Genomic DNA, 25,294 nt, shown 5'->3' on the forward strand with positions numbered 1-25,294 from the left:
ACCAAGAAACTTACACAAAAATCCAAGTAAAATCCTTAAGACTCCATTCAGCCTGTATTTGATATTCTGGATAGGACAGGAAACTGTCTTTTGCTTAAAAACAAAAGAGCAAAATTGCTTCAATTCCATTTTGTAGGAATGCAGACCTGTGGGGAGCCAAGGCTGTGCCAACCAGGCACTGTGCCTGACCTAAAGAATTTGTTGCCCGTGTCACCAGCCAGTCCGAGCTCAACCCCAGTGCTGGCTTCTTCGCTATTAAGGCAACAGTCTTAGGATCCTTGTTATAAAAGTTTAAACAAAATTCTAAAGCTCTCATATCTTCATTGAGGTGGCAGATGTACTGTTGGTTTACAATCCAAGGTATTCCAGAAGCTGATATCATTCTGCTGTAGCCTTTTGTGCTTTGGCAGCATTTTCCAAAATTTTCCTTTTCCATTCTTCATAATCCTGTGTCAGATCTTCATCTTTTTGCAGTTTATGTGAGCTTTCTACTACATTCTCTGTTTCTGTGAGAGAAAATTTTCAAAGTGTTTCAAAATTCTTATACTGACAAGTAAACTTATTTGAAGTATCTAATTAGTTAATTAAAAATAGGTACTATCATTGCTAAAATGAAAAGTGGAAACAGCAGCTAACACATCAGTTTTTTGCTTTTAAACTCCAAGCACTCCACAACATTCTGTAGTTATCATTCATTAAGCACTTACCTTGTGCTTCAAGATGCTGTACCAATCACTTCAACGGCATCATCTCACTCAACTCTAACCACAATTCTATGAGTGGGTGCTAATAATTATTACAACTTTATAGATTAGGAAATTGAGGCTTATAGAAATTAAGTGACTTTCCTAAAGTTATAGAGCCCGTGGGTGGTAAGGCAGGAGTTGAACCTAAGCAGTTTGGCTTTAGATGTTTTCTTACATAGTAGTTCTATTAACTTCTGTAATGACTGCTTGGAAAACTGATCTTATCAAATGATTTTCCAGATTTATTTAAAACCCAACTCTTGTCAGACAAGTAGCACAGGACTAGTCACTGCATTAAACCCACTGTACACTAATCCCATTGCACTAGTTTCAAACTTTGTCCAGGGTCAGTATGCCTTACCCTTTGCTAGAGGTTCAGCCATTGTTTTCTTTTTCTTATGTGGTGGAGTAGCTGAATCTCCAGCCTCTCCTTTAAAAAACAAAAAACACAAAAGTGTCATCAGGGCTAAATTTTTGCCTCTTCTCAATTTTAGTAGTTGAGCTTATTTTGGATTACACACACAAAAAAATAAGACACCTTGACTGACCAAATATAAGGACAAGGAGAAGGCAAATGCCTTCCCTTTCTTGGTTTCTCTTGTCAGACTGAAGAATCTTTTCTATTCAAGTTTATGTATATGGAGACTGGCATTTAACACTGGAGCATGTTAACAGAGAAACTATTTTTCAGGCAAGGAGTCATACAGTCACAGCTGTTTTAAAGGTTATTAAGCTACTTTATTTGAAAAACAAAAAAATTTTTCACTAAAAACTTACCTAGTCCACATTAAATACAGAATTCAGAGAGCAGCCATTTTGCAAGTTTGAAAATATTAGACTTTTACCAGCTGGTTTACATTTTCAAATGACACACTCTTGAAATACGGTACGAATACTCACTATCAGCCTGCTGTCCAATCTTCTCTAATTGTTTACATAGTCGATCAAATATGGCTTTTTTTACACCAGATGTGGCTACCATTTTATTTTTATCCACCTTTAGCTTTAGAATCCTACAAAAGAATTTGAAAAATTACTGTTCTTAAGACCAATACAGCTGTCTTCTCTGGCCAACCAGATTATTAACTTATTTCCTTTCTGCCCATGTTTTATTAAGAATTCCCAACTGTTTAGTTTTCCCTTTATTCCACACATATATTATTAGCTATAACTATGTAAATCTGCCTTTTGAATTTATTTATTTAGCTGTTTATGGGACTGAGTCAAAAATATACATGAGATCTGTTATATAATAAAAGGAATGCATAGAAGACATTTGCTTTGGTGTTTCATGCCTCAAAGAATTCCTATTAAATCTCAGAGGTTACTGATTTGCTGAATGACAATCACAGCATTTTTAAATATTCAGCTCATTTTAATCCATGAAGCCTACATCTGTACTACAGGGATATAAACTACTTTCCCCTCTCCAAAACCCCTAATTACCACTCCACAACAACTACTGATGAAATATACAAAACAGACTTCTTGTCTGTTATTTAGGATAATAGATCTAGTCAAACCTTTCTTTGTTCAGCATAATTCGGTTTCAAAAGTGGAGTTGTCAATATTGTTTTTTCCAACAGCAGCCACACTCCTCTCTATATACATATCTTTGTTGAATCATGGGGACATTTTCTATGAATGTCAATTAATTGCTTCTAGTTATGTGGCTAAGAGAGCTAAAAAACCAAAATAGGCTGGGTAGTAAGAAACCCATTCTTTAAGGGCCAACTACATTTTATTTTATTTTTTTAAAGGTTTTATTTATTTGTTTGACAGAGAGCAAGCAGGGGAGTGGTAGGAAGAGGGAGAGGGAAAAGAAGGCTCCCTGTGGAGCAGGGAGTCAGATGTGGGGCTTGATCCCAGGACCCTGGAATTGTGACCTGAGCCAAAGGGAGATGTTGAACTATCCGAGCTGAGCCTCCCTGGCACCCCTACATTTTATAAGAAGTTTTTCAGCAAGATAAAACAAGACAACTTTAGACAAAAATAACAATTATTAATATTTCCAAGGTAACATTTCAGTATGTAAAAAGAGAACACCAAATTTTAGATCCAGATGTAAAAATTTATCATTGGTGTTTCGTAAATTATTTGAAACATAGTTGCAATTAGTACTTAAGAAAATATATAACTGGAAAAATCACAAGCTACAGTTTCAATGACAGATTTTATCATTTATAAAAGGTGGAGCCTGGGGGTGCCTGGCTGGCTCAGACTAAGAGCATGTGATTCTTCATCTTAGGGTTGTGAGTTTGAGCCTTACGAGCCTTACGCTGGGTATAGAGATTACTAATGAAAATAAAACGTAAAAATAAAAAAAGGTGGACCCTGAAAACAGAATACCCCACTTATATATACAAATGCCATTTGGCAAGCAGACTTTGGCGATAGGGGTTCCAAATTGTCAGCTATATTGTGGGATAAACAAAATCTGGTCATTGGCCACTGTTTCTAATATTATTTTTTTTTAAAAGATATTATTTATTTATTTGGCAGAGAGAGAGAGAGAGAGATCACAAGTAGACAGAGAGGTAGGCAGAGAGAGAGGAGGAAGCAGGCTCCCTGCTGAGCAGAAAGCCCAATGCAGGGCTCGATCCCAGGATCCTGAAGATCACGACCTGAGGTGAAGGCAGAGGCTTAACCCACTGAGCCACCCAGGCACCCCTCTAATATTATTTATATAGGAAAATACACTCTGAGTTGAAATAAACCAAGTAAAAGTCCTCTTTGGGAAAGAGAAATCTATTTTTATATTGTGGACTTTTCTCAACGTTGAAAGGCATACTTACTTGCATGCTGAAAGTAATGCAGCAGTGGTGAAAAGTGGCCTGGATAAGTCGAGATCCAACTGCTGTGTTTGTGGAAGACTGGATTCATAGCTAAGGGAAAGCAGTGTTTGCGGAATTGTTAAAAATTATTTCAAAGAGACTGAAAATGTAAATCAGAATTTATAAGCTATTTAAATGTATGAAATAATGCATTATGTCACCTTACCATATTAGTTATTTTTTAAGACTGAAAATTAAACATCAGATAATTCTGCTTTATGTGTCAGTATAAATTTTCAATTAAGGTTCTTTATGCTTCATACCTTTGCAGTATCTTTGAAGCCATGTTCACTGCTTCTGTACAGCTAAACTGTACAGCTAGGTCTCTTATTCCAATATTTGATTTCAGGCCCAGTAAACACTCAAAAGATTTAAGACAGCTTTGATACATCTTCTTGTTCAAACCAGAAAGTTTAATTAAATAATCCTTTGAAAGAAAAAAATGCACCAATCATAAAAATCATAATCACAATCATTCTATATATTGGTGCCCTTAAACACTTGTTTAGTAAGTCAACTTTTCAAAATTAATTAATTCTGTGGCAAGTGGCTCTATCTAAACATTTAGCTTCATTTAGTCAAGTCAGTAATCCCATCAAGCAGAGCTGAGTACTGCTCTCAAGGGGCTCATACTAGACAGTCATGCATAAGCACAGATAATTTAAAAAACAAGTGTTACTACAGCCAAGCTGTGCATAAAAACCCAGGAAACACATACATGGTCATCTGTTTTTCACTGAAAATGTCAATGTGCAATTCACTGGGAAAAGGAAGGAGGGAAGTAGGGAGTAGAGGTGGGAAGGATGAATGTGTACAGGAAAAGGGAGAGAGGGAAACTGGGAAACAGAAGGATCAACAACTGAGGGAAAGCAACACTGCCTGGGAGAGTCAAGGAAGTCTTCATAAGGGATGTAACGGCAAGGCAGGGTCATGTAAGACAAATAGGAGCTTATGGGAAAAGAAATGCAGGTAAAGAAAAATGTTGTTGCATTTACAAAGCTATAAGTCATTAAAGCTCATGGTCTGTTAAGTAAATAGTGTAGCTTGAGGTTAGTGTTCAAGAGAAGCTGGAGAAGCTGACAGTAATGGGGAGTCAACCCATTGGGAGCTAATGGTGTTTTTAATGCCATCATTTAATGGGATATGCACTGTTAAGTGTGTTACATACAGTATATGGTTTAATCCTCACAATCTAGTGAAATGGATATTCTTATCCCCACTTTATGAATGAGGAATCCAAGCTCACAGAGCTAGTAACTAGGGATATTAAAATCTGGTCTTAACATCTAACTGTTCTTGACTCCTAGCTTGTGCTCTCAACCACTGTGATTCTAGAAGAAAAACACACATTAGTTTAAAAGCATGCACTTTAGGAAGATGCTAGCAGCAGCAGGAAAGATGGTCTTGAGTAAAGAAAGAGGTGGCCAAGGAAACAAGATAGTAAAGGTAATTTTCTGCAACTGACAAAAATGATTTTAAAATTCATCTAGATTATATAGGACAATAGCCAGGAAAATTCCAAAACACAAGAGTTTTGAGTCTAGTCCAACCAGAAATTAAAAGGTATAATTAAGTTTCAAAGTTGCAGAGGATTATTTAGACATTCAATGGGACCTACTTACTCTGTCCAAGGGGCACTTCATACAGGAAGCTGCAAGGTCCAGACACATGACTGCATTGCTGGTTTCTGTGGTATGTGCAGACAGGCCATTACAGTTCACCTGGGACAGCCGCAAGTACTCCTCAGCTTTCCTGGTTATAAGGGTAACATGCTCACTAAAACTTTTCCAGACGTTTGCCTAACATTTTGGTCAACAATGAATACAGCAGGGTCGATTTCATTCTGGACCTAATTCCTAGGCAAGTTTATAAGGGGATCCGAACAAGAAGCACATCCTTTGGGGATGTGGAACAATGTTTTCTAACACAGAACCAGCCCTGACTTCAGATTCCACTGTGCCCAACTACATTTAAGGAAAAGCAAGTTATTCAATTTTTTTTTTTTTTAAGATTTTATTTATTTGACACACAGAGAGATTGAAAGAGGGAACACAAGCAGGGGGAGTGGGAGAGGAAGAAGCAGGCTTCCCCCCCTGAGCAGGGAGCAGAATGTGGTACTCCATCCCAGAATCCTGGGATCATGACCTGAGCAGAAGGCAGACGATTAACAACTGAGCCACCCAGGTGCCCCAGTTCTTCAATTTCTTAAAACAAAAAAACACCTGCTTTCATCCTTCGATTACTGGGACAAACATAAACTATCAGATGCTGGCAGTTATACCAGGGTTCCTTCTTCCTTTCTTTATCCTTTCCTCTAAATCAGTGGTACTCAAACTTTGAGGTACAAGATAATCACCTTGGGGCTTGTATAAAGAGATTGCTGAGTCCTATTCTCAGAGTTTCTGATCAATAGGCGTGAAGTGGGACCCAAGAATTTGCATTTTTAACGAGTGATGTTGCTGGTCCAGGAACCAACCACACTTTGAGAACGGCTGTTCTAAATGATTACGGCGTTCAGGAGCTCTTTACTTCAACTCTTTCAACAAGTCCTTTCCTTCCCTTCCGTCATTTAACTGAGCAGCAAGGCATGGGCCTAGTCTTGTCCACACTTCAGCCATTTTCTTTATTTCTTTTATAAAGAAATAAAATAGTTTTATCTCTAACCCTGGATTATGCAAAGCGCTTATTATGCACAAGCTATCGCTCTTCCCACATCTTCCCATGGCTGGCACCTTCTATCAATCGGGTCTCAGCACAAGCCGCAGCCCCCTCCGAGGCCTTTCTAAGATTTTTTTTTTCCCAAAATTTTATTTAAATTCTAATTAGTTAACATATATCTAGGAGGTGGTTGTTTTTTAAAGAAGAGCAGACGCCAGAACGTGCTCTGCGCTCCTCCCTCCCTCGACTCGGCACACCACCTAGTTTCGTTTCCCTCCTAGTTCTTGGCGCATGTTTACTGCATAGTGACCTCCCAGAAGGTCTGTACCCCGTCTGTGTGGTTCACCACTGTAGACACACCCTCAGGAAGTATCTGCGAAACGACCGGAATTTCGACTTTCCTCGTCCCACCACCGTGCATCCCACAGAGCCAGCTGTCCCCAGGGACGTCTACAATCACCCCTTCTTGCCAGTTCAGATAAACCCACTGCCGGGACGTTCTTCCTGAAATAGGGCCTGATCCCACCCGGCTCCGGCGTCCCCCCTCACTCGGCGGCGCCGCCGCCCGTCACGCGGACCTCGCCCGAGGAGTCCAAGGCCGATGAGGCCTGCGCCGTCAGACCCACCTCAACACATCTGGCTCCGCGATACCCAAGCGCGCCGCTAGACGCGGGATCAGCCCCGACTCCATAGCGCCGAGAAGCACCCGCGCGAACCGCTGCAGCGCCACGAAACCCGCGCGCAAATGCCGCGCCGGCCAGTGAGGGCCAGGCCCCACCCCTCTGCCGCCTCTGGATTGGCTGGGACGAGAAGCCGCGACCGCTGCGCAAATCAAGCCTAGTCTTCTTTTAGCTCATGCGCACCACGACCGCACGCTCCTGGGCAGGTGAACTCGGACTAGCGGCTCCCCCTTCTTCCATTTCTCCCGTCTTGACAGAGTCCTCAAACGATGTCTTTACTTCCTGTTGGCTCCATCCTGCCGCCGAGAGATACCCCGCTACTCTGCACCTTACCGCCCTCTCTCACACACTGGGGAGAGACTGGCTGGCACCCGGGTCCGTCAGTCCACGGATAAGTGGCAAGAGCCAATAAACACGCGAGACTTGAGTTCCTAGAAGCAGGCCAATCGAAGAGCCCCCAGCGGGTTCCGGGGGCGGGGCTAAGGAGGGCGGGGTTTGAAGAGGCCGCAGCGTCACCTGACCGCGGGAGGCTCCGCGCGGGGTGGGTGCAGCTTGCTGCAGGCTTAGGGGAGTCGCCATGGTGAGTGTTGAGGTGCTGCGGGTCCTGGGCCGACCCTTCTCCCAACCCTTGCGCTCTGCCACGGTCCTGGAGCCTTGCGGGTGGAGTTCGTGCCCCGCGGCCCAATCCGGACTAAGACCAGCCGGGCTTGGCCTGCGGGTTGAGGACAGGCCGGGGAAGGCCGCAGGCGGGCTGATCCGAGATCGGGGTGGGCGGCGGCTCCTGATCGCGGCGGTTGCCCAGGAATGGGATGGCCTTTCTGAGGGAGCGTCCCGGCCTGTAGGCTTTGAAGTCGGTGGAGGCCTGCCGCCGCCTTTGAGTGGAGTCGGCCACCGCCGCGCCTGGAGGGGACGGGTCTGAGAGTCAGGCTGGGTCGGGGGCGTGCGGAGGGCCTGAGACTCGGGGTGGCGTCGGGACCCGCCCACGGGTTGCTCTCTCGTCAGCGTGCGTTTCCACCTTTGTGCTTGATAGTGCTCTATTGGCCCCACGCCCTTTTCTTGTGCAAGAAATACCTGCTGGAGGGTCCAAATGGTGCCCTGGTCTTTTTCGGCCTCGTAGTCCCCTTCCATAGCTGTGTTTGTCAGCGAATTCTAAGGACTCGTTTACGTGAATTTCCTGGAAGTACTTAGGCTATTTGATATCCATGAATTCTGACAGAGAGAAAGCAGACTTTGTTTCCTTTAATATTTGTTCATTGGACACCCTGGTTCTCTTATTTGTCTCCCCATTGATGAAATCCAGGTATTTTATTTGCTTGAAGTAGGCATTCGTTCTTGTTAGTGTCTCTTCGTGATGGCAGCAAATCGTGGTGTGGCTGTTGGCCTGTAAACTTGAACTTCCTCAAAATGTGAGTCCATGTGCCTGCCGAGTTTCCACAAAGGCAGTTGTCACTTGCATTTCGTTGGCTTTTGACACAGTCTGCCGTGTATAAGTAATGTTTTTGAATGTTGGTGTACTGTATGGCAGTTTTAATTATCTCCTTATTCACTTCGTGTACACAGGTTTCTATAAATCTGTAAGTCTGGAAACAGGCTTCACTTTAGATGTGTTAATGCCAGAAAGTAGAATTAAATATTTGACATGTATTACTTCATATACTATATTGCCATACAAGATGATTTTGTTTCTCAGAATTTTTACGATTGGGAAGTGATACAAGGACAATGTAAAAATTTAACTAGGTTTTGTCTGTTGCTCTACATTTATGAATTGATATTTGCAGTATTTTATAACGGAAAGCACTTAACTGATCTGCCATACACCTGTTCTGTGCTGGATGAATTAATTTGGAGCAATGAGCAGTCCTGTCCTCATGAACATTTTTGAGAAAGGAAACTTGATTATCAGTCTTGTCACAGTCACTGTTTCTGTGACTTGGGCAGGTCATTCAGTCTTCTTTGAGTCTCACTTTTGCATCTGAAAACAACTGTTGGCTTCTTTGGTCCTTCCCAGTCCTAATATTCTGGGATCCAATTCATCAAACATCTTGTATGCCTTCTAATATCGTGGACTGTGCTGGTCACTGGAAACAAACATAGTTCTTGCTGTCAAATAGCTTAAGAGTCTATGGAGGGAGATATGCTTGTGGAACTTAATACAGTCTGAGGATTACTTTATTAGCACTGTCAGTTCAGTGTTTTGGGGTCATGGAGGGAGAGAGTTCTGCACAGGGGGCTTGAAAAAGACTGCAGAAAGTAACATGTGAACTGATACAGTGAGGAAGGCAAGCACAAATTCTTCAGGTGGAGGGGTGCCTGGCTGGCTCAGTCAGGTAAGCATCTGCCTTTGGCCCACCTCATGATCCAGGGGTCCTGAGATTGAGCCCTGAGTTGGGCTTCCTGCTCAATGGGGAGTCTACTTGTCCCTCTTCCCCTACCCTTGCTTGTGTGTGTATTCTCTCTCAAATAAATAAATAAAATTTTTTGAGACTGACGCTCTGCCTGCTGCGCTAAGGGGGCACCTGTCAGTAAATAAAATTTTAAAAAGAAAAAAATTCTCCAGGTGGAGAAGAAAAAGTGTTGCCTGGAGATGAAGCTGGGAGAAGTAAATATTCATGGTGTGTACCATAGAATTCCTGGGGAAATGTATTGGTAAATGAAGTTGGAGCCCGTTTTGTGTTCAGATTGTATTTTGAAGTTCCCAAGCCCTCATCATCCTTAATGCTCCCTACTTCAATTGTAATTTTGTGCCTTATAATTTTAAAAATAGTACTTTCATTATATGTGATGAAATACTGTATCGTTGTGAGGTTGGTTATTTTTGTTTTATAGTTGATATAATTGTGTTACTAGATTACATCTGCAGCGGATCAGTGAAGAGATGGATCAGCAACTAAGTTGCTAGGATGGGTGGAGGTAATTGCTTATATCTAAGGGTGTATAATAATAATGGTAACACTTAAAAAGTGCATATTACTAAGCATGTCCTGAGCTCTGGGTCATTTTATTTATTCCTCATAATAGTAATATAAGTACTCTTATTGCCCTGTTTAGTAGAAGAGGAAACGAATGCACATTGTTTGAATAAGTGGTTTTATAAGTGATCTGTCTGTGATGGATTACTTTCTCTGAACTTTACAATTATATGAACTTAGGGGGGCTCTTTGACCTGGGTCTCAGGCTAACGTTAGCCTAATTAAAACGTTAATTTGATCTTGGTTCTTTAGTGTTTCCATTTTTCTCTTAGCCATGTAACTGATAAATACAAAGTCATTTGTAAATGGAGGACTACTTCCATAAGTTAGGAGACATGGATTATCTGGCTTGTGTTTAATGAGAGCATGCTCGTAGCAGTTCTTACTGTTCTTATTCTATGTGACACTTCCCAGGAAAGGCATCAAGACACTCTCTTAGAATGGCCACACAATGGCTACATTTATATAATAACTACATTGTCTTGGGAGTAATATCTAAAAATACATTTCTTTATTACAGCTTTAGTTCTTCATTTATAGCTTACCTTGTAATAAGGCTGTAATTTTCTGTATTTTGTATTTGTTTCTATTTTAAACCCAGTTGATACAAAATAGAATTTTGCTACAGTTTTGTTTATAGATCAGAGAATCTATTGGATTCTATACAAATATTTTTGGAATTGTTTGTAGTCTCTTTGTTTTGTTTTTGTTTTTTAGATGTTATTTATTTATTTGCCAGAGAGGGAGGGAGAGAGAGCACAAGGCACAAGCAGGGGTAGCAGCAGGCAGAGGGGGAGAAGTAGGCTCCCTACTGAGCAAGGAGCTGGATGTTAGACTCAGCCCCAGGGTCTTGGGATCATGACCTGTGCTGAAGGCAGATGCTTAAGTGACTGAGCCTCCCAGGCATCTCTTAAGTATCTTTGTAACCACAGTTTTATTTGCTATATTAATGTTATTATATGCAGTAGCCAGAAAGTGGAAGCAACCCAAGTTACCCATCAGTAGAGGAATAGATAAACAAAATATGGTAAATATATACAATAGACTATTATTTAGCCCTAAAAAAGAAAGGGAATTTTGACAAATGGTACAACATGGATGAACCTTGAAGACATTATGCTAAGTTGAAATGGCCAGACACAAAAGCGTGTGATTCTCCTTACATGAAGTACCTAGAGAAGTCCGATTCCTAGAGAAAGTAAAATGGTGGTTGCCTGGGATAGCAGTAGAGAATGGCAGGTTGTTGTTTTATGGGTACAGAGTTTCCTTTGAGAACGATGAAAGGATACTGGAGATGAGTGGTGGTGATGACCATACAACAATGTGAATCTACCTAGTGCCACTGAACTGCACATTTAAAAATGGTTAAAATGGCAAATTATGTTATTTTACCACAATGACAAAGTGTAAAAATTTCCTGATGTATCAATTTTTATCTCTAAGTTGGTCATCTGAACTTAATGAAATCCATTGATTCTAATAATTGTTAAATCTTTTGCAATTAGAGATAAAGAGCTGAAGAAATCCAAACCATAGCTTGGTGTCACTGAAGTTCTCAGAGGACTAGCCCAGGATGGCTAGTGAATTTCATTAAGTCAGAATCCTCAGGTGCTGGTGTTGTCTTTGCCTCAAAGACCAATATTTTACACTAATAGTTCTGGTATATAAATGAAGATTCCCTTTAAGATTAGTTTAAATGACATAACTTTTTCTTTGAAGTTTGTATATGCTTGGGAAGAAGGGTGGTCACAAGGAAGCACAGGTTATTAGATTTGCTGTAGGAAAAAAATAAAGATACTTGGTATTTCATATTACTAATGTTTTTTCTTTTTCCAAAATTAGATGAAGAAAAAGTTTTCCATTTTTATAAGTGGTTCTAATTAAAAAATGGGTTTTGTGTGTTTTTTGTTAATCTCAAATTCAGTGCTGTTTTGATTGTCTTAGATAATTGAACAGGTTTAACTTTTATGTTTATATGTAATTCTTTGCCTTCTTCCTTTCCATCTCATTGTGTAAGAGGCATTTTACCTTTAATCATTTAAGATTTATTTACTTATTTTAGAGGGGTTGGAGAACCAGTGGGGGGAGGGGCAGAGCCAGAGAGACTCCTCAAGTAGACTTCCTGCTGAGCATGGAGCCCAACTCAGGGCTTTATCTCAGGACTCTGATATCATGAGTCCTATCCCAGGACACTGATACCCTGACCTGAACTGATATCAAGAGCTGGCTGCTCAACCAACCGAGCCACCCAGGTACCCCAAGATATATATACATATATATATATATAGGTATATATACCTATATACCTCATTTAAAAGTGAGCAATTCAGTGGCATTTAGTACCTTTGCAGTGTTATACAACCACCATTTCTGTCCAATTCCAAAACATTTTTATCACTTCCAGAAGAAAACCTGTACTCATTAAGTAGTTATTACCCCACTCTCTCTTCTGGGAACCAAAGTCTGTTTTCGGTTTCTGTGGATGATTTGCATATTCTGGATATTTCATATGGACTCATACAATACATGGTCTTTTGTGTCTGGTTTCTTTCACTTAGCATAATGTTTTTTAGTTTCATTCATGTCACATATATCACTACTTCGTTCCTTTTTATGATTGAATAATATTCCGGTATATGTATTTATATATATGTGTATACCCCAACTTAACCATTCATCTGTTGGTTCTTTTTTTTTTTTTTAAGATTTTATGTATTTGAGAGAGAGAGGGAGAGAGAATGAATGAGTGGGGGGAGGGGCAGAGAGAAGTGGACTCCCTGCTGAGCAGGGAACCTGATGCAGGGCTCGATGCCAGGACCCTGAGATCATGACCTGAGGCAAAGGTAGATACTTAACTGATTGAGCCACCCAGACACTCTTATCTGTTAATTCTTTAGGCATTTTTAAAATTAAATACATGACCTAAACATTCTAAAACCAGCTCATTCGTTCATACAGTGAACGTTTATGAAGCATCTGTTATGTGTCAGGCAATGTGTTGGGTCCCAAGGATATCGAAATGGCTATCATTTATAATTACAATATAATGCATGCTGCAGTAGAGGTGTAAACCATGTTTATACATGTTAAGGGTCAAGTGGTTAATTCTGTTTGACCAGAAGATCTAATTAATTTTGCAAGCGGTGTTTCGCTGATAACAAAGAGAAGAATATCAAGATATGTTTTGTCCATTATAGCTGTAGATTTCTCAATTTGAAGTGATAAGGTAGGTACTTGAGGAGAGTATGCCTTAATGGTTTTCTTCTATCAGTCACTATTAATAATTTCAACGATTTTATTTCTAAGTTCTTTAGTGTCTTGTTACATATTGCCTTAGAATGTAGTGTTTCATAAACTGGTTTCTTGATCTAAGACTAGACTAAAATGCAGCTGAAAAGTAGTATAGAGAAAAAAGAGGCATTTAGAAATTTGGATAAACTATACCTATCATAAGGATTGTTGTTGGATTCACATTAACACCACATGTTTTTTGAGGCCAGCCTGCTACAAGAATGTTGATCAGTTTCTGAGAGAGTAGAGATTCTCTACATGTTACTGTTCCCTTCAGGATTATTATGCTATTAACTTGGGTGACTGGGTATAGCTCTTGTTCAATAATTGTCAAAAATAAATAAACAGGTCTGAGATCTGGAATGTGCCTTTTATGAAAGCCTTGGAGAAGGGCTATATCTAGAAGTACAGAAATAATGGATTATTTTAGAAGAGAGTGCTAATGAGACATTAATTGGGAGTATTTTTTTATTTTTCAGCCTACAACACAGCAGTCACCTCAGGATGAGCAGGAAAAGCTCTTGGATGAAGCCATACAGGCTGTGAAGGTCCAGTCATTCCAGATGAAGAGATGCCTGGTAAGAATGTCAATATGGGAGGCAAAATACAATCTGTATGTTTTGTAAGGTTGTATAGCACCAGTGCTTCTACTAAATGTAATCTTCAGTGTCTTCTGGCATACATCTTGCATCTCACCTCCTTCAAGCACTGCATGGAATAGTTCCAGCACAGAGCCCTGTTTACTTGCATTTGCATTTATGATTTGGGAATGTCTGTCTTCCCTACCAGAATGGAAGCTCCCCGAGGACAAGAGACCCTGCCTTCTATCAACATACCAATATCTGATTCAGTTACTAGTGTCATTGCTTCTATACCTCAAACCTGAGAAGTACTTGACATATAATGAGCACCTAATATTTGTTGAATGAATGTATTTAAATGCTTTCATTTTGGATTTTTTGGGTTTTTTCTATCTTGAAGTCTGTTGTTTCCATCCTGAATAAATATATATCTATATATATATATATATACACACACATTATAGCAACTGGCTTGAAAATTATACTTACACCAATTTCTGTGTTGTCATATTCTAAAAGACAGCGTAGGAAGTAATCTGTGTAGAAACTATAGAATTTCTGCATTAAAATTTAAGAAATGGAACCAAATAGGCTGGTACTTCAAGTTCTAAGTTGCTCTGATGATGATATCTTACCTTTGTAAAATGTCTCACAATTTCTAAAGCTTTGTAATATGCTGTTTTAACCAGCAATAACAATATTATATGTATTGTATTTTTTCCTTGCAAAAAAATGTCTTGGAATGCAGAAAATGAGTGGGTATGGAACTTGGTTATTGCTTGTTTCTGTCTCTTTCTGAGTATGAATATTGTTTCCTGTATTTAAAGGCATTGTCTTCATATATGTGTTCAGTGGGACACATGGGCATTGTGAGGAGGAAAGCATACTTAGAGACAGGGATGATCAATTCAGACATCTCTGAGGAGTCTTTACCTATGACAAAGCCATTGTCAGGATAGTAGCTTGCTTTAAAAGAATTAATATGCCATCTGCCTTGATTACAGGTAAGTGTGAATTAATGGAGTTACTTTTATAGTCACTAGAGATTTGAAAGATTAGAGTTATGCCAGGAAGTTTATAGTCCTAGTTACATAAGACTTGCTAAGCTTTGCAGTCTGGATGAGGAACCATGAATCTTTTTCTTTATAGAGAAGTCAAGGTGAAACTAAACCTGATTGTTATGTGATTGAAATAATTTAAGTGCTATATACTGTGTAACAAATCCAAATTAAATGTTTACTTAAATTAAACATTCCCATCAATTTTCTTGGTATTTCTGTAGGACAAAAACAAGCTTATGGATGCTCTGAAACATGCTTCTAATATGCTTGGTGAGCTCCGGACTTCTATGTTATCACCAAAGAGCTACTATGAACTTTGTATCTTTTGAATGTTGAAGACCATTTTGATCATACTTTTTTCTTGATGAGGCCATATTTTATTTCTTCTTGTGTTTTTCTGCTGTTACATTATTTTTCATTGTCTTAACCAAATAGTACTCCTCCATGTAAGTTTTATGAGAAAAAGAAAAACTTAATAACAGAAACCGTTTTTCTATGTTTAAGCTTCTTTGTTGCTATATTTTAATTTTTATTCCCTTCATGAAGGATATTGAGGCTTTTAGGCAGTTGGTTCTTTAATGCTTAGATATTTGTCATGCAGGACTCCAAAATGAAAATGAATTCAGTGATTCGCCATTTCAGAACCCTCTTGTTGGGGCACCTGGGTGGCTCAGTCCATAAGTGTTTCTCTTCGACTCCGGTCATGATCCTAGGGTCCTGTGATCAAGCTCTGCATCTCGCTCCCTGCTCAGCAGGAAGCCTGCTTCTCCCGCTCCTTCTGCCTATCTTACTGTCTGTCTCTCTGTGTCAAATACATAAATAAAATCTTAAAAAAAACCAACAACCCTCTAGTAGTCTGATGGGTAATCCTTATTTTTACTGCTTCGCTTTACTGGACATCTTTAAAAAGCCTTATTCAGTTTTTTAAGCATTTTATTTTATTTCATTTATTTGCTTTTTAAGTTTTTTTATTTGAATCACCTGGTGCTCATCACAAGTGCCCTTCTTATTCCCCATTACCTATTTCATCCATCCCCTACTGACCTCCCCTCTGGTAACCATCAGTTTGTTCTCCGTAGTTAAGAGTTTCTTTCTTGGTTTGTTTCTCTTTTTTTTTCTCTTTGCTCATTTGTTTTGTTTTTTAAATTCTGCATGTAAGTGAATAAAAACACTTATTTTAAAGTAAGGAAAGCCTAAATGAAATTCTGCCTTCATTTAAACATGTTCTCTTAAAGGACTAACATTTAAGATAGCTGCCCAATAGTGTAATGACTCCAAAAAGTTCCAGAGTATTGCCTAGGTTGGCTTAGCTTTATTTGAGTCCTTAATTGTAATTAAAAGATATGGCTATTTCTGATGAATTACACTACTTGGAAGTCTACCTGACAGATGAATTTGCTAAAGGAAGAAAAGTGGCAGATCTTTATGAACTTGTACAGTATGCTGGAAACATTATCCCAAGGCTGTAAGTAATTGAGAATTGGATATCTGCATTTTCCACTTTGATTTTTAAAAACCAATTCTAAGATTCTTTAATTTCTTAACAAGTTGAGAGTAACTTTTTGGTAGGTATTCTGGGTTTTCTTTAAAGGTTTTAAGGTATAATTAATTTTACTTTTTATATGGATAATTGAGGATTTTTGGAAATAGAAAAAGTAGACATACTCTTGTTTAATGCCTTGACTACTAGAGAAATTAATGTGACAACTCTTACTAGTATGTTTAAAGGTGATAATGATACTTATGTATGTATATATGTATTTGTGTACATATTTATATACTTGTATGTACACATATATTTGTATATGTATATAAATATATATGTATATAATTTGCATGTAAATACATACATAGATTGGGGGAGGGTCAGTGAGTGGGAGTGGTTATATTTTAAATTAGGTATTTTTTCATTGTGCAGAAGAAAACCTGGTCCCTGTCTTGCTTAATATGTTTGGATTCAGTATGTTTAGACATAATCAAATTCTTGACTTGAGTATTTATTTGTTTATTAATATTTTAATCAGATATTCCCTTATAATTCCCCTAGTTATCTGTTGATCACAGTTGGAGTTGTATATGTCAAGTCATTTCCTCAGTCCAGGAAAGATATTTTGAAAGACTTGGTAGAAATGTGTCGGGGTGTGCAGCATCCTTTGAGAGGTTTATTTCTTCGGAACTATCTTCTTCAGTGTACCAGAAACATCTTGCCTGATGAAGGAGAGCCAACAGAGTAAGTGATTTTCTCTTTTGATTTAGTTGTTATACTTCTTGTTGTAGAATATATAAGAAGAATAGAAAAGTGTATGGAGAAAAAAAATCAATATTTCTCCCACCCACAGCCAGTACTTATGTAGCATTTCATGTAGATATTTTCTTTAGCATATGGGGTATGATGCAAAATGTGCTCTTTTAAAAATTGTAGATTCTTAGAACCTGCTTTTTTCATTAAACATAATTTTATGAGAGCATTTTCCCATTACATTAAGTATTCTTTGAAGATTTGATTTTTTAAAATGGGTTATAGGGTGCCTGGGTGGCTCAGTGGGTTAAGCCACTGCCTTCGGCTCAGGTCATGATCTCAGGGTCCTGGGATCGAGTCCCGCATCGGGCTCTCTGCTTGGCGGGGAGCCTGCTTCCTCCTTTCTCTCTCTCTCTGCCTGCCTCTCTGCCTACTTGTGATCTCTCTCTGTCAAATAAATAAATAAAATCTTTAAAAATAAAATAAAATAAAATGGGTTATATTTTGAAGTTATATTTGTGATGAATAGTGACATATCCTTAACTTACTCTGTGAACTAGCTAATTTTCATGTTGTTTCTTGAATGTGTCTTACCAGTTTTTTTCATTTATGGACTGCTAGATACCCTGGATATAAGTGTTTTAAATTATCTCTATACACAAATTACATGTTAACTCCAAAACAGAAAAAACAAAAGCCTTTCAGAATAAGAGCCCTGTCTCTGGTGTGACCAGTGTTCCAGTATCCACGTCCATTGCACTTGTATTTCCATAGGGGTAGATGGTCAGCTAGCTGGTCTGCAACCAACTAGGTGAACTATTTATGTGCAGAGTTCCTAGATAGAGGAACTTAATTCCTTTTGTTTAAGTTTATTTATTTAAAAAAAAAAATGTTCTTTTAAGTAATCTCTGCATCCATCATGGGGCTCGAACCCAGGACCCTGAGATCAAGAGTCCCATGTCCTAGTGACTGAGCCAGTCAGGCGCTCCTTCTTCAAGTTCGTTTATTCATTTATTTCTAAGGTGTACAGTTCAGTAGTTTTTAGTATTTCTGTATCAGTTCCTTTTTAAGAGGAAAAAATACAAAAATTTACCATTCATGTAAAGTTAAATGGTATAGAAAAGGTAAAAATTTAACAATGTGAGAAGATGGTGAGGTTCTTTGTTTTATTACGATTTGACTGCAGATCTTAAGCATTTAATTAGGCAATCATTACAAATTTTTGAAAACTATGTTCCCTATCCTAGCAGATGAAAAATAAGCAGGAAATACATGGTTTCTTCCCTCTCAAAGCTTATATTCCAATTGAAAACATAAAATGCTCAACAGTAAAATGATGTAGTTAGGGCACATGAGTGGCTCAGAGGTTAAGCGTTTGCCTTCTGCTCAGGTCGTGATCCCAGGGTCCTGGTATTGAGTCCCACATCCAGCTCTGTGCTCACCACGGAGTCTGCTTGTCCCTTTGCATCAGCCCCTCCTCCCCACTGCTTGTGCACACGCGAGTGCGCGCTCTCTCTTCTCTCTCTCTCGTCAAATAAATAAATTTAAAATCTTTTAAAAAATGATTTAGTTAGCAGTACATTTTAAGTATCATTTTTTTAAAAGGCTTTCTGAATTAATGTAATTGCTGTGAGAACAAGTTGACCTAGGATAGGGAATGGGGGAAAGTTTTTTGTTCTTTTACACTTGTTCTGTGTCCTTTCCCTGTTATCTTTTTTCTCTTGAGTCTCTTTCCCTTGAAATTGAACACTAAGCCAGTGAATTTTAAAGTTTCTTCTATGAAATATCGGTGTATTAAAGAGACAAGAATGAAACGCACAAAGGTGAACAGTAACAGTAAGATGGTCCTCTAGTGTAAATAGTGTATGTAAAGATTGTTTCAACTCTCTCTTTGCAGTGAAGAAACAACTGGCGACATAAGTGATTCCATGGATTTTGTACTACTTAACTTTGCAGAGATGAACAAGCTCTGGGTGCGAATGCAACATCAGGGACATAGCCGAGATAGAGAGAAAAGAGAACGAGAAAGACAAGAACTGAGAATTTTGGTGGGAACAAATTTGGTGCGCCTCAGTCAGTTGGAAGGTGTGAATGTGGAACGTTACAAACAGGTGTATATCCTTTTACTTGTCACCTTTTCCTATGAGATATAAATTGAAGTCTGATTTTTAAAATTAAAATATTTTTATTAAATAATATTACATTAAAAACCACTTTAAAATTAAAGACAAGTAAATTGAAAGATATATTTTCAGTTTTTATTTGTGGATTGGAAGACTCAATATTATTAAGATACCAATTTTTCTTAAATTGAGATTGACTGTATTTTACTCCAGGTTTACTCTAAAGGTGCATTAAGAATGTGATATTGGGGGGTGCGTGGGTGGCTCAGTGGGTTAAAACCTCTGCCTTCAGCTCAGGTCATGATCCCAGGGTCCTGGGATCCAGCCCCGCATGGGGCTCTCTGCTCAGCAGGGAGCCTGCCTCCCCCTCTCTCTGCCTGCCTCTCTGCCTGCTTATGGTCTCTGTCTGTTCAATAAATAAAAAAAAAAAAAAAAAAAGAAAAAAAAAGAATGTGATGTTGGTGGAAGAGATAAATAAATCGGTGGGGGGGGAGTTAAGCAGAGATTGATAAACTCTTCCTATAAAGGACTCTTCCTATAAAGGAAAATGTTTGATTTTGTTGCAGCTACTAAACTCTGTAAACTCTGTAAACAGCTGTAGTGAAAAGCAGTAACAGACAATATGGGAGTCAGTTACAAAAGCAGACATTGAACTGGATTTGTCAGCCCTGGAAAAGATAGTCCAAACTAGGCTCACATACATATAGTATGTTACTTTTGATAAAAATGTAATCTTAACCTTCTCAGCAAGTGTTTCTGGAAAAATTAGACATCTGTGTGCAAACAAGACCCTTGAACTATGACCCATTCTCATACCATACAGAAAAACTCAAAAAATGGATCACAGACCTAAATATAAAACCTAAAACTATAAACTTTTAGGAAAAAAATACAAAGTATATCTTTTTTTTTTTTTTTTTTTTTTAGATTTTATTTATTTATTTGACAGAGAGAAATCACAAGTAGGCAGAGAGGCAGGCAGAGAGAGAGAGAAAGGAGGAAGCAGGCTCCCCGCCAAGCAGAGAGCCCGATGCGGGACTCGATCCCAGGACCCTGAGATCATGACCTGAGCCGAAGGCAGCGGCTTAACCACTGAGCCACCCAGGCGCCCTCAAAGTATATCTTTATAATGTTAGATTAGGCAAAGGTTTCTTAGGACGCAAAAGGCACAAATCATAAAGGAAAAAAAATTCCTAAACTTTATCCTAAATGACTTATTAAGTAGAAGTCCAGAATTTATTTAAATTTTTTAAAAAAATTCTTCTGTTTCAAAAAAATAAAATAATGCTTCTGTAAAATGTTGAAGTTTAATTTAAAAAGTAAGTATGAATTGGAAAAATCTAAAATAAGATTCTCAAATTAATAGCTTAAATATGTTATTAAAGGAGTTTCTTAGGACTTAAAAATAACATTTTAACTCTTACCTTTTTCTTTTAGATTGTTTTGACTGGCATATTGGAGCAAGTTGTGAATTGTAGGGATGCATTGGCTCAAGAATATCTTATGGAGTGTATTATTCAGGTAAGTGAGGACATTCATTTTATAAATAACTCATTTCGTCCTTCATTAATTTTCATTGTTTTGAAAAAAAGTCTTGATAGATTAGAAGAGAAGCTATCCTGAGGTGCCTGGATGGCTCAGTGGATTGAGCATCTGTCTCTCGATTTCGGATCTGGGAGTCCTGGGATCAAGCCCTATGTGGGGCTCCTGTTTCAGTGGGGAGTCGGCTGCTGGTCTCCCTCTCCATCTGCCCCTCCCCCCCACATGTGTATGCTCACCCATACTCACTCACTCTTCCTAAAATAAATAAGTCTTAAAAAAAGAAAGGAAAAAAAACAAGCTGTCCTGATTAAAAAGAACTATTTTCTCGTACTGATAACTTGGTCTTTGTATTGATATGTTTTCTCCCCTCAAAATGTGGGAAAGAGAGGCCTCCAAGTTCTCTAGTTCTCACTAGTTTTAGTTTAATTGTAGATGTAGTTTGTCTAGTGGATTATTTTTACTTGGGTTTAATGTTTAAAGAGACTCAAAAGTAATGTGTTTGAATTTAGTTGTATAAGATTAAAATCATTGTTTCCACAAATATGAACTTTACCATAAAGATACATACAGATACATTTACCATAAAGATACCATACAGATTATAATGTGAAATACTTTTACTTGTGTCAATTAGTTATTGTTTGATTTTCAGGTTTTCCCTGATGAATTCCACCTTCAAACTTTGAATCCTTTTCTCCGGGCCTGTGCTGAGTTACACCAAAATGTAAATGTCAAGAACATAATCATTGCTTTAATTGATAGGTAAGTGCTTCCAACATTGGAGGGTAGTGTTCTGACCAGGGACTAATGAATTTAAAACATTTTTGTGAATTACTTCTGTTACATCTTTATTATATTAATGATTTTAAGGCAGTTACACTATGAACAGTTTGGTTCTGTAAGTATGAGTATCTACCAGGTGCTTGCCTAGCTTAGGCATGAAGGAGGTTTAGCAGGAGGCATGGAGATCATGAATATTTTTTTTTTTAAAGATTATATTTATTTATTTGACATACAGAGATCACAAGTAGGCAGAGAGGCAGGCAGAGAGAGAAGGGGAAGCAGGCTCCCTGATGTGGGGCTCGATGCCACGACCCTGAGATCATGACCTGAGCCAAAGGCAGAGGCTTAAGGCACTGAGCCACCCAGGTGCCCCTAAACATTCTTTTTTTTTTTTTTTTTTTTTAAAGATTTTATGTATTTGAGAGAGAGAGAGCATAAAAGAGGGGAGGGTCAGAGAGAGAAGCAGACTCCTTGCTGAGCAGGGAGCCTGATGTGGGACTCAATCCTAGGGCTGGGGGACTTGATCCTGGGACCATGGGATCATGACCTCAGCTGAAGGCAGTCGCTCAGCCAACTGAGCCACCGAGGCACCTGATAATGAATATTTTTAATCTAGACATTTAGTTGGCAATGTCATACAGAACCATTATTTAACTCTTACATATTCAAAGAACAAAATTTGTTTTTTACGGTAATGAAATTTACTTTTTATGGGGCACTAATTTGATTTGGAGTCTCTTTTATCAAGTAGCCATTAGATACAGATGATTAAGAATGTTCAGGTAAAGGGGCACCTGGGTGACTAGTTTGTTATATGACTGCCTTTGGCATGGGTCATGATCCTGGAGTCCCAGGATTGAACCCCTCCTTGTTGGGCTCCCTGCTCAGCAAGGAGTCTGCTTCTCTCTTTCCCTCTGCCCCACTCCTGCTCATGTTCTCTCACTTGCTCACTCTTTCAAATAAATAAAATCTAAAATAAATTTTGAAAAGAATGTTCAGGGGGGTGCCTGGGTGGCTCAGTGGGTTAAAGCCTCTGCCTTCAGCTCAGGTCATGATCCCAGGGTCCTGGGATCGAGCCCCACATTGGGCTCTCTGCTCTGCAGGGAGCCTGCTTCCTCCTCTCTCTCTCTCTCTCTTTCTGCCTGCCTCTCTGCCTACTTGTGATCTCTGTCTGTCAAATAAATAAATAAAATCTTTAAAAAAAAAAGAAAAGAATGTTCAGGTAAGGGTACCTGGGTGGCTCAGTTGGCTAAGGGTCTGCCCTCAGCTCAGGTTGTGATCCCAGGGTCCTGGGATTGAGTCCCACATCAGGCTTTCTGCTCAGCAGGGGATCTACTCCTTCCTCTCCCTCAGCCCCTCCCCTGGCTTGTGCTCTCTCTTGCTCGTTCTTTCTTTTTCAAATAAATAAGTAAATAATTTTAAAAAATTTTAACAAAAAAGAATGTTCAGGTAATCATTCTATCATTATATTTTTTTAAAAAAGAGTTTTGAAGTATTAAATATGTTTAGTATATGCCCCTTAGGTTTAAATTTTATTTCTTTCAGCATTGGTCTTGGTTAAAAATAATAAACTTGGCTTTCGATAATGACTCTAAAGAGTGTCTGCTTGGCAACTGTGCTGAGTGCTAGTATATAACATGTGTCCTACTCATTAGCTTACACATCATTGACCTTATGAAACCAGGAACCCAAGTGAAGATTTATTTCTGCAAATACTTTGATTCATATATATATATATATATATTTAATTTTTTTTTTTAAAGATTTTATTTATTTGAGAGACACAGCGAGAGAGGGAATGCAAGCAGAGGGAGTGGGAGAGGGAGAAGCAGGCTCCCTGCCAAGCAGGGAGCCCGATTCAGGACTCGATCCCAGGACTCTGGGATCATGATCTGAGATGAAGGCAGACACTTAACCACTGAGTCACCCAGGCACTCCTTTTTTTTAGATTTTAAATACCTAAGTTATTAAAGTCTAAGATGTAGCAGATTCTCCAAATCACTAGTTTAAATCTGGACAGCAAGAATTATATGTGAATTGGGTATACTCTTTTTTTTTTTTTTTTAAAGATTTCGTTTATTTATTTGACAGAGAGCAAAGTGATCGAAGAGGGAGCAGGATCTCAGAGGGGGAGGGAGAAGCAGACTCGCCACTGAGTGGAGAGCCCAATGTGGGACTCAGTCGCAGCACCCTGAGATCATGACTTGAGGGGAAGGCAGATGCTTCACTGACTGAGCTACCCAAATGCCCCTGAATTGGGCATACTCTTAATGGAAGCTATAAGGGGATTTATCTTTTAAAAATTGCTCTTTAAAATCATGGTTGTCAAATATGTTTGTCCCTTTAATGCATTTTTATCTGTGATCTACTTGATTAAGTTTCAAAGACTATGGCATAATCAGGCTGTTAAAAATCTTATGTATGGTTTAAAATATGGCATATAGTAAGAATTCAGTGAAATATGACATCATTGACAAAACTGTTCAGTTAAAAATGAATTGACCACTTATACCATACACAAAAATAAACTCAAAATGGATTAAAGAACTTAATGTGAGACCTGAAACCATAAAAATCCTAGAAGAGAGCACAGGCAGTAATTTCTCTGACATTGGTCATAGCAACATTTTCTTAGATATGTCTCCTGAGGCAAGGGAAATAAAAGCAAAAATAAACTATTGGGGCTACATCAAAATAAAAAGTTTCTTCACAATGAAGGAAGTGGTCAACAAAACTAAGAGGCAACCTACTGAATGAGAGAAGATATTTGCGATGACATATCCGATAAATGGTTAGTATCCAGAATATATAAAAAGCTGATAAAACTCAATACCCCAAAACCAAATAATCTGACTTAAAAATGGGCAGAAAACATGAATAGACATTTCTCCAGAGAAGTCATCCAGATGGCCTACAGACACATGAAAAGATGCTCAACATCACTTATCATCAGGGGAAATGCAAATCAAAACTAAAATAGTTCTATCTCTTCATACCTGTCAGCATAGCTAAAATGAAAAACACAAATGACAAGTGTTGCCGAGGATGTGGAGAAAAAGGAACCCTCTTTCACTGTTGGTGAGAATGCAGACTGGTGTAGCCATTGTGGAAAGCAGTGTAGAGGTTCCTCAGAAACTTAAAAATGGAACTACCCTATGATCCAGCAATCACACTACTTGATATCTACCCAGAAAACACAAAAACACTAATTCAAAGGAATACATGCAACCCTGTGTTAATAGCAGCATTCCCTACAAAAGCCAAATTATGGAAGAAGCCCAAGTGTCTGTGGATAGATGAATGGATAAAGAAGACATGGTATATAAGTAATGGGATGTTATTCAGCCATAAAAAGAATGAAATCTTGCTATTTTCAGTGACATGGATGGAGTTAGAGAGTATTGTGCTGAGCTTAAGTAAGGCAGAGAAAGACAAATACCATATGATTTCACTCATGTGGAATTTAAGAAACAAATGAACAAAGGGAAAAAAAAAAGAGAGACAAACCAAGGAACAGACTCTTAACTCTAGGGAACAAACTGATGGTTACCAGAGGGAAAGTCAGTGTGGGGTATGGGGGAATAGGTGATGGGGATTAAGTAGTGCACTTGTCATGATGAGCAATGGGTGATGTGTGGAAGTGTTGAATCACTGTATTGTACACCTGAAACTAACATAACACTGTTAATTCTAATGGAATTAAAAACTTATTAAAAAAGTGAATTGAGGGAATGATCAGCTCCATTCCGTGTCCTTTTTAAAAATCTTTTTTAATGTTGTAGGA

General features: G+C 38.6%; 2 protein-coding genes across 3 annotated transcripts in view; one reads left to right on the forward strand and one right to left on the reverse strand.

Moving 5' to 3' along the window:
• Window positions 1-21: 21 nt before the first annotated feature.
• Window positions 22-6,991, reverse strand: ORC6 (origin recognition complex subunit 6). Of its 2 annotated transcripts, XM_082711020.1 has the most exons (7): window positions 6,865-6,991; window positions 5,203-5,332; window positions 3,844-4,007; window positions 3,542-3,631; window positions 1,647-1,759; window positions 1,108-1,176; window positions 22-506 (listed from the first exon to the last, which is right to left on the reverse strand). In XM_082711020.1, the coding sequence occupies exons 1-7, from the start codon at window positions 6,927-6,929 to the stop codon at window positions 379-381; spliced, it is 759 nt and encodes a 252-aa protein (XP_082567146.1). In that variant the 5' UTR covers window positions 6,930-6,991; the 3' UTR covers window positions 22-378. The 2 variants fall into 2 exon arrangements, with proteins under 2 accessions (XP_082567146.1, XP_082567147.1); XM_082711021.1 differs by lacking the exon at window positions 1,108-1,176.
• A 402-nt stretch (window positions 6,992-7,393) lies between these two features.
• Window positions 7,394-25,294, forward strand: part of VPS35 (VPS35 retromer complex component) — a 28,837-nt gene continuing 10,936 nt past the window's right edge. The window contains exons 1-8 of the mRNA XM_082711013.1: window positions 7,394-7,498; window positions 13,661-13,759; window positions 15,045-15,141; window positions 16,165-16,288; window positions 16,871-17,053; window positions 18,960-19,173; window positions 20,623-20,706; window positions 21,380-21,489. Coding sequence (XP_082567139.1) covers window positions 7,496-7,498; window positions 13,661-13,759; window positions 15,045-15,141; window positions 16,165-16,288; window positions 16,871-17,053; window positions 18,960-19,173; window positions 20,623-20,706; window positions 21,380-21,489 — 914 coding nt within the window. The 5' untranslated portion in view covers window positions 7,394-7,495. The remainder of the gene's footprint in view (window positions 7,499-13,660; window positions 13,760-15,044; window positions 15,142-16,164; window positions 16,289-16,870; window positions 17,054-18,959; window positions 19,174-20,622; window positions 20,707-21,379; window positions 21,490-25,294) is intronic.

Source organism: Mustela nivalis, assembly GCF_964662115.1.
Source record: "Mustela nivalis genome assembly, chromosome: 18".
NCBI classification, from domain to species: Eukaryota; Metazoa; Chordata; class Mammalia; order Carnivora; family Mustelidae; genus Mustela; species Mustela nivalis.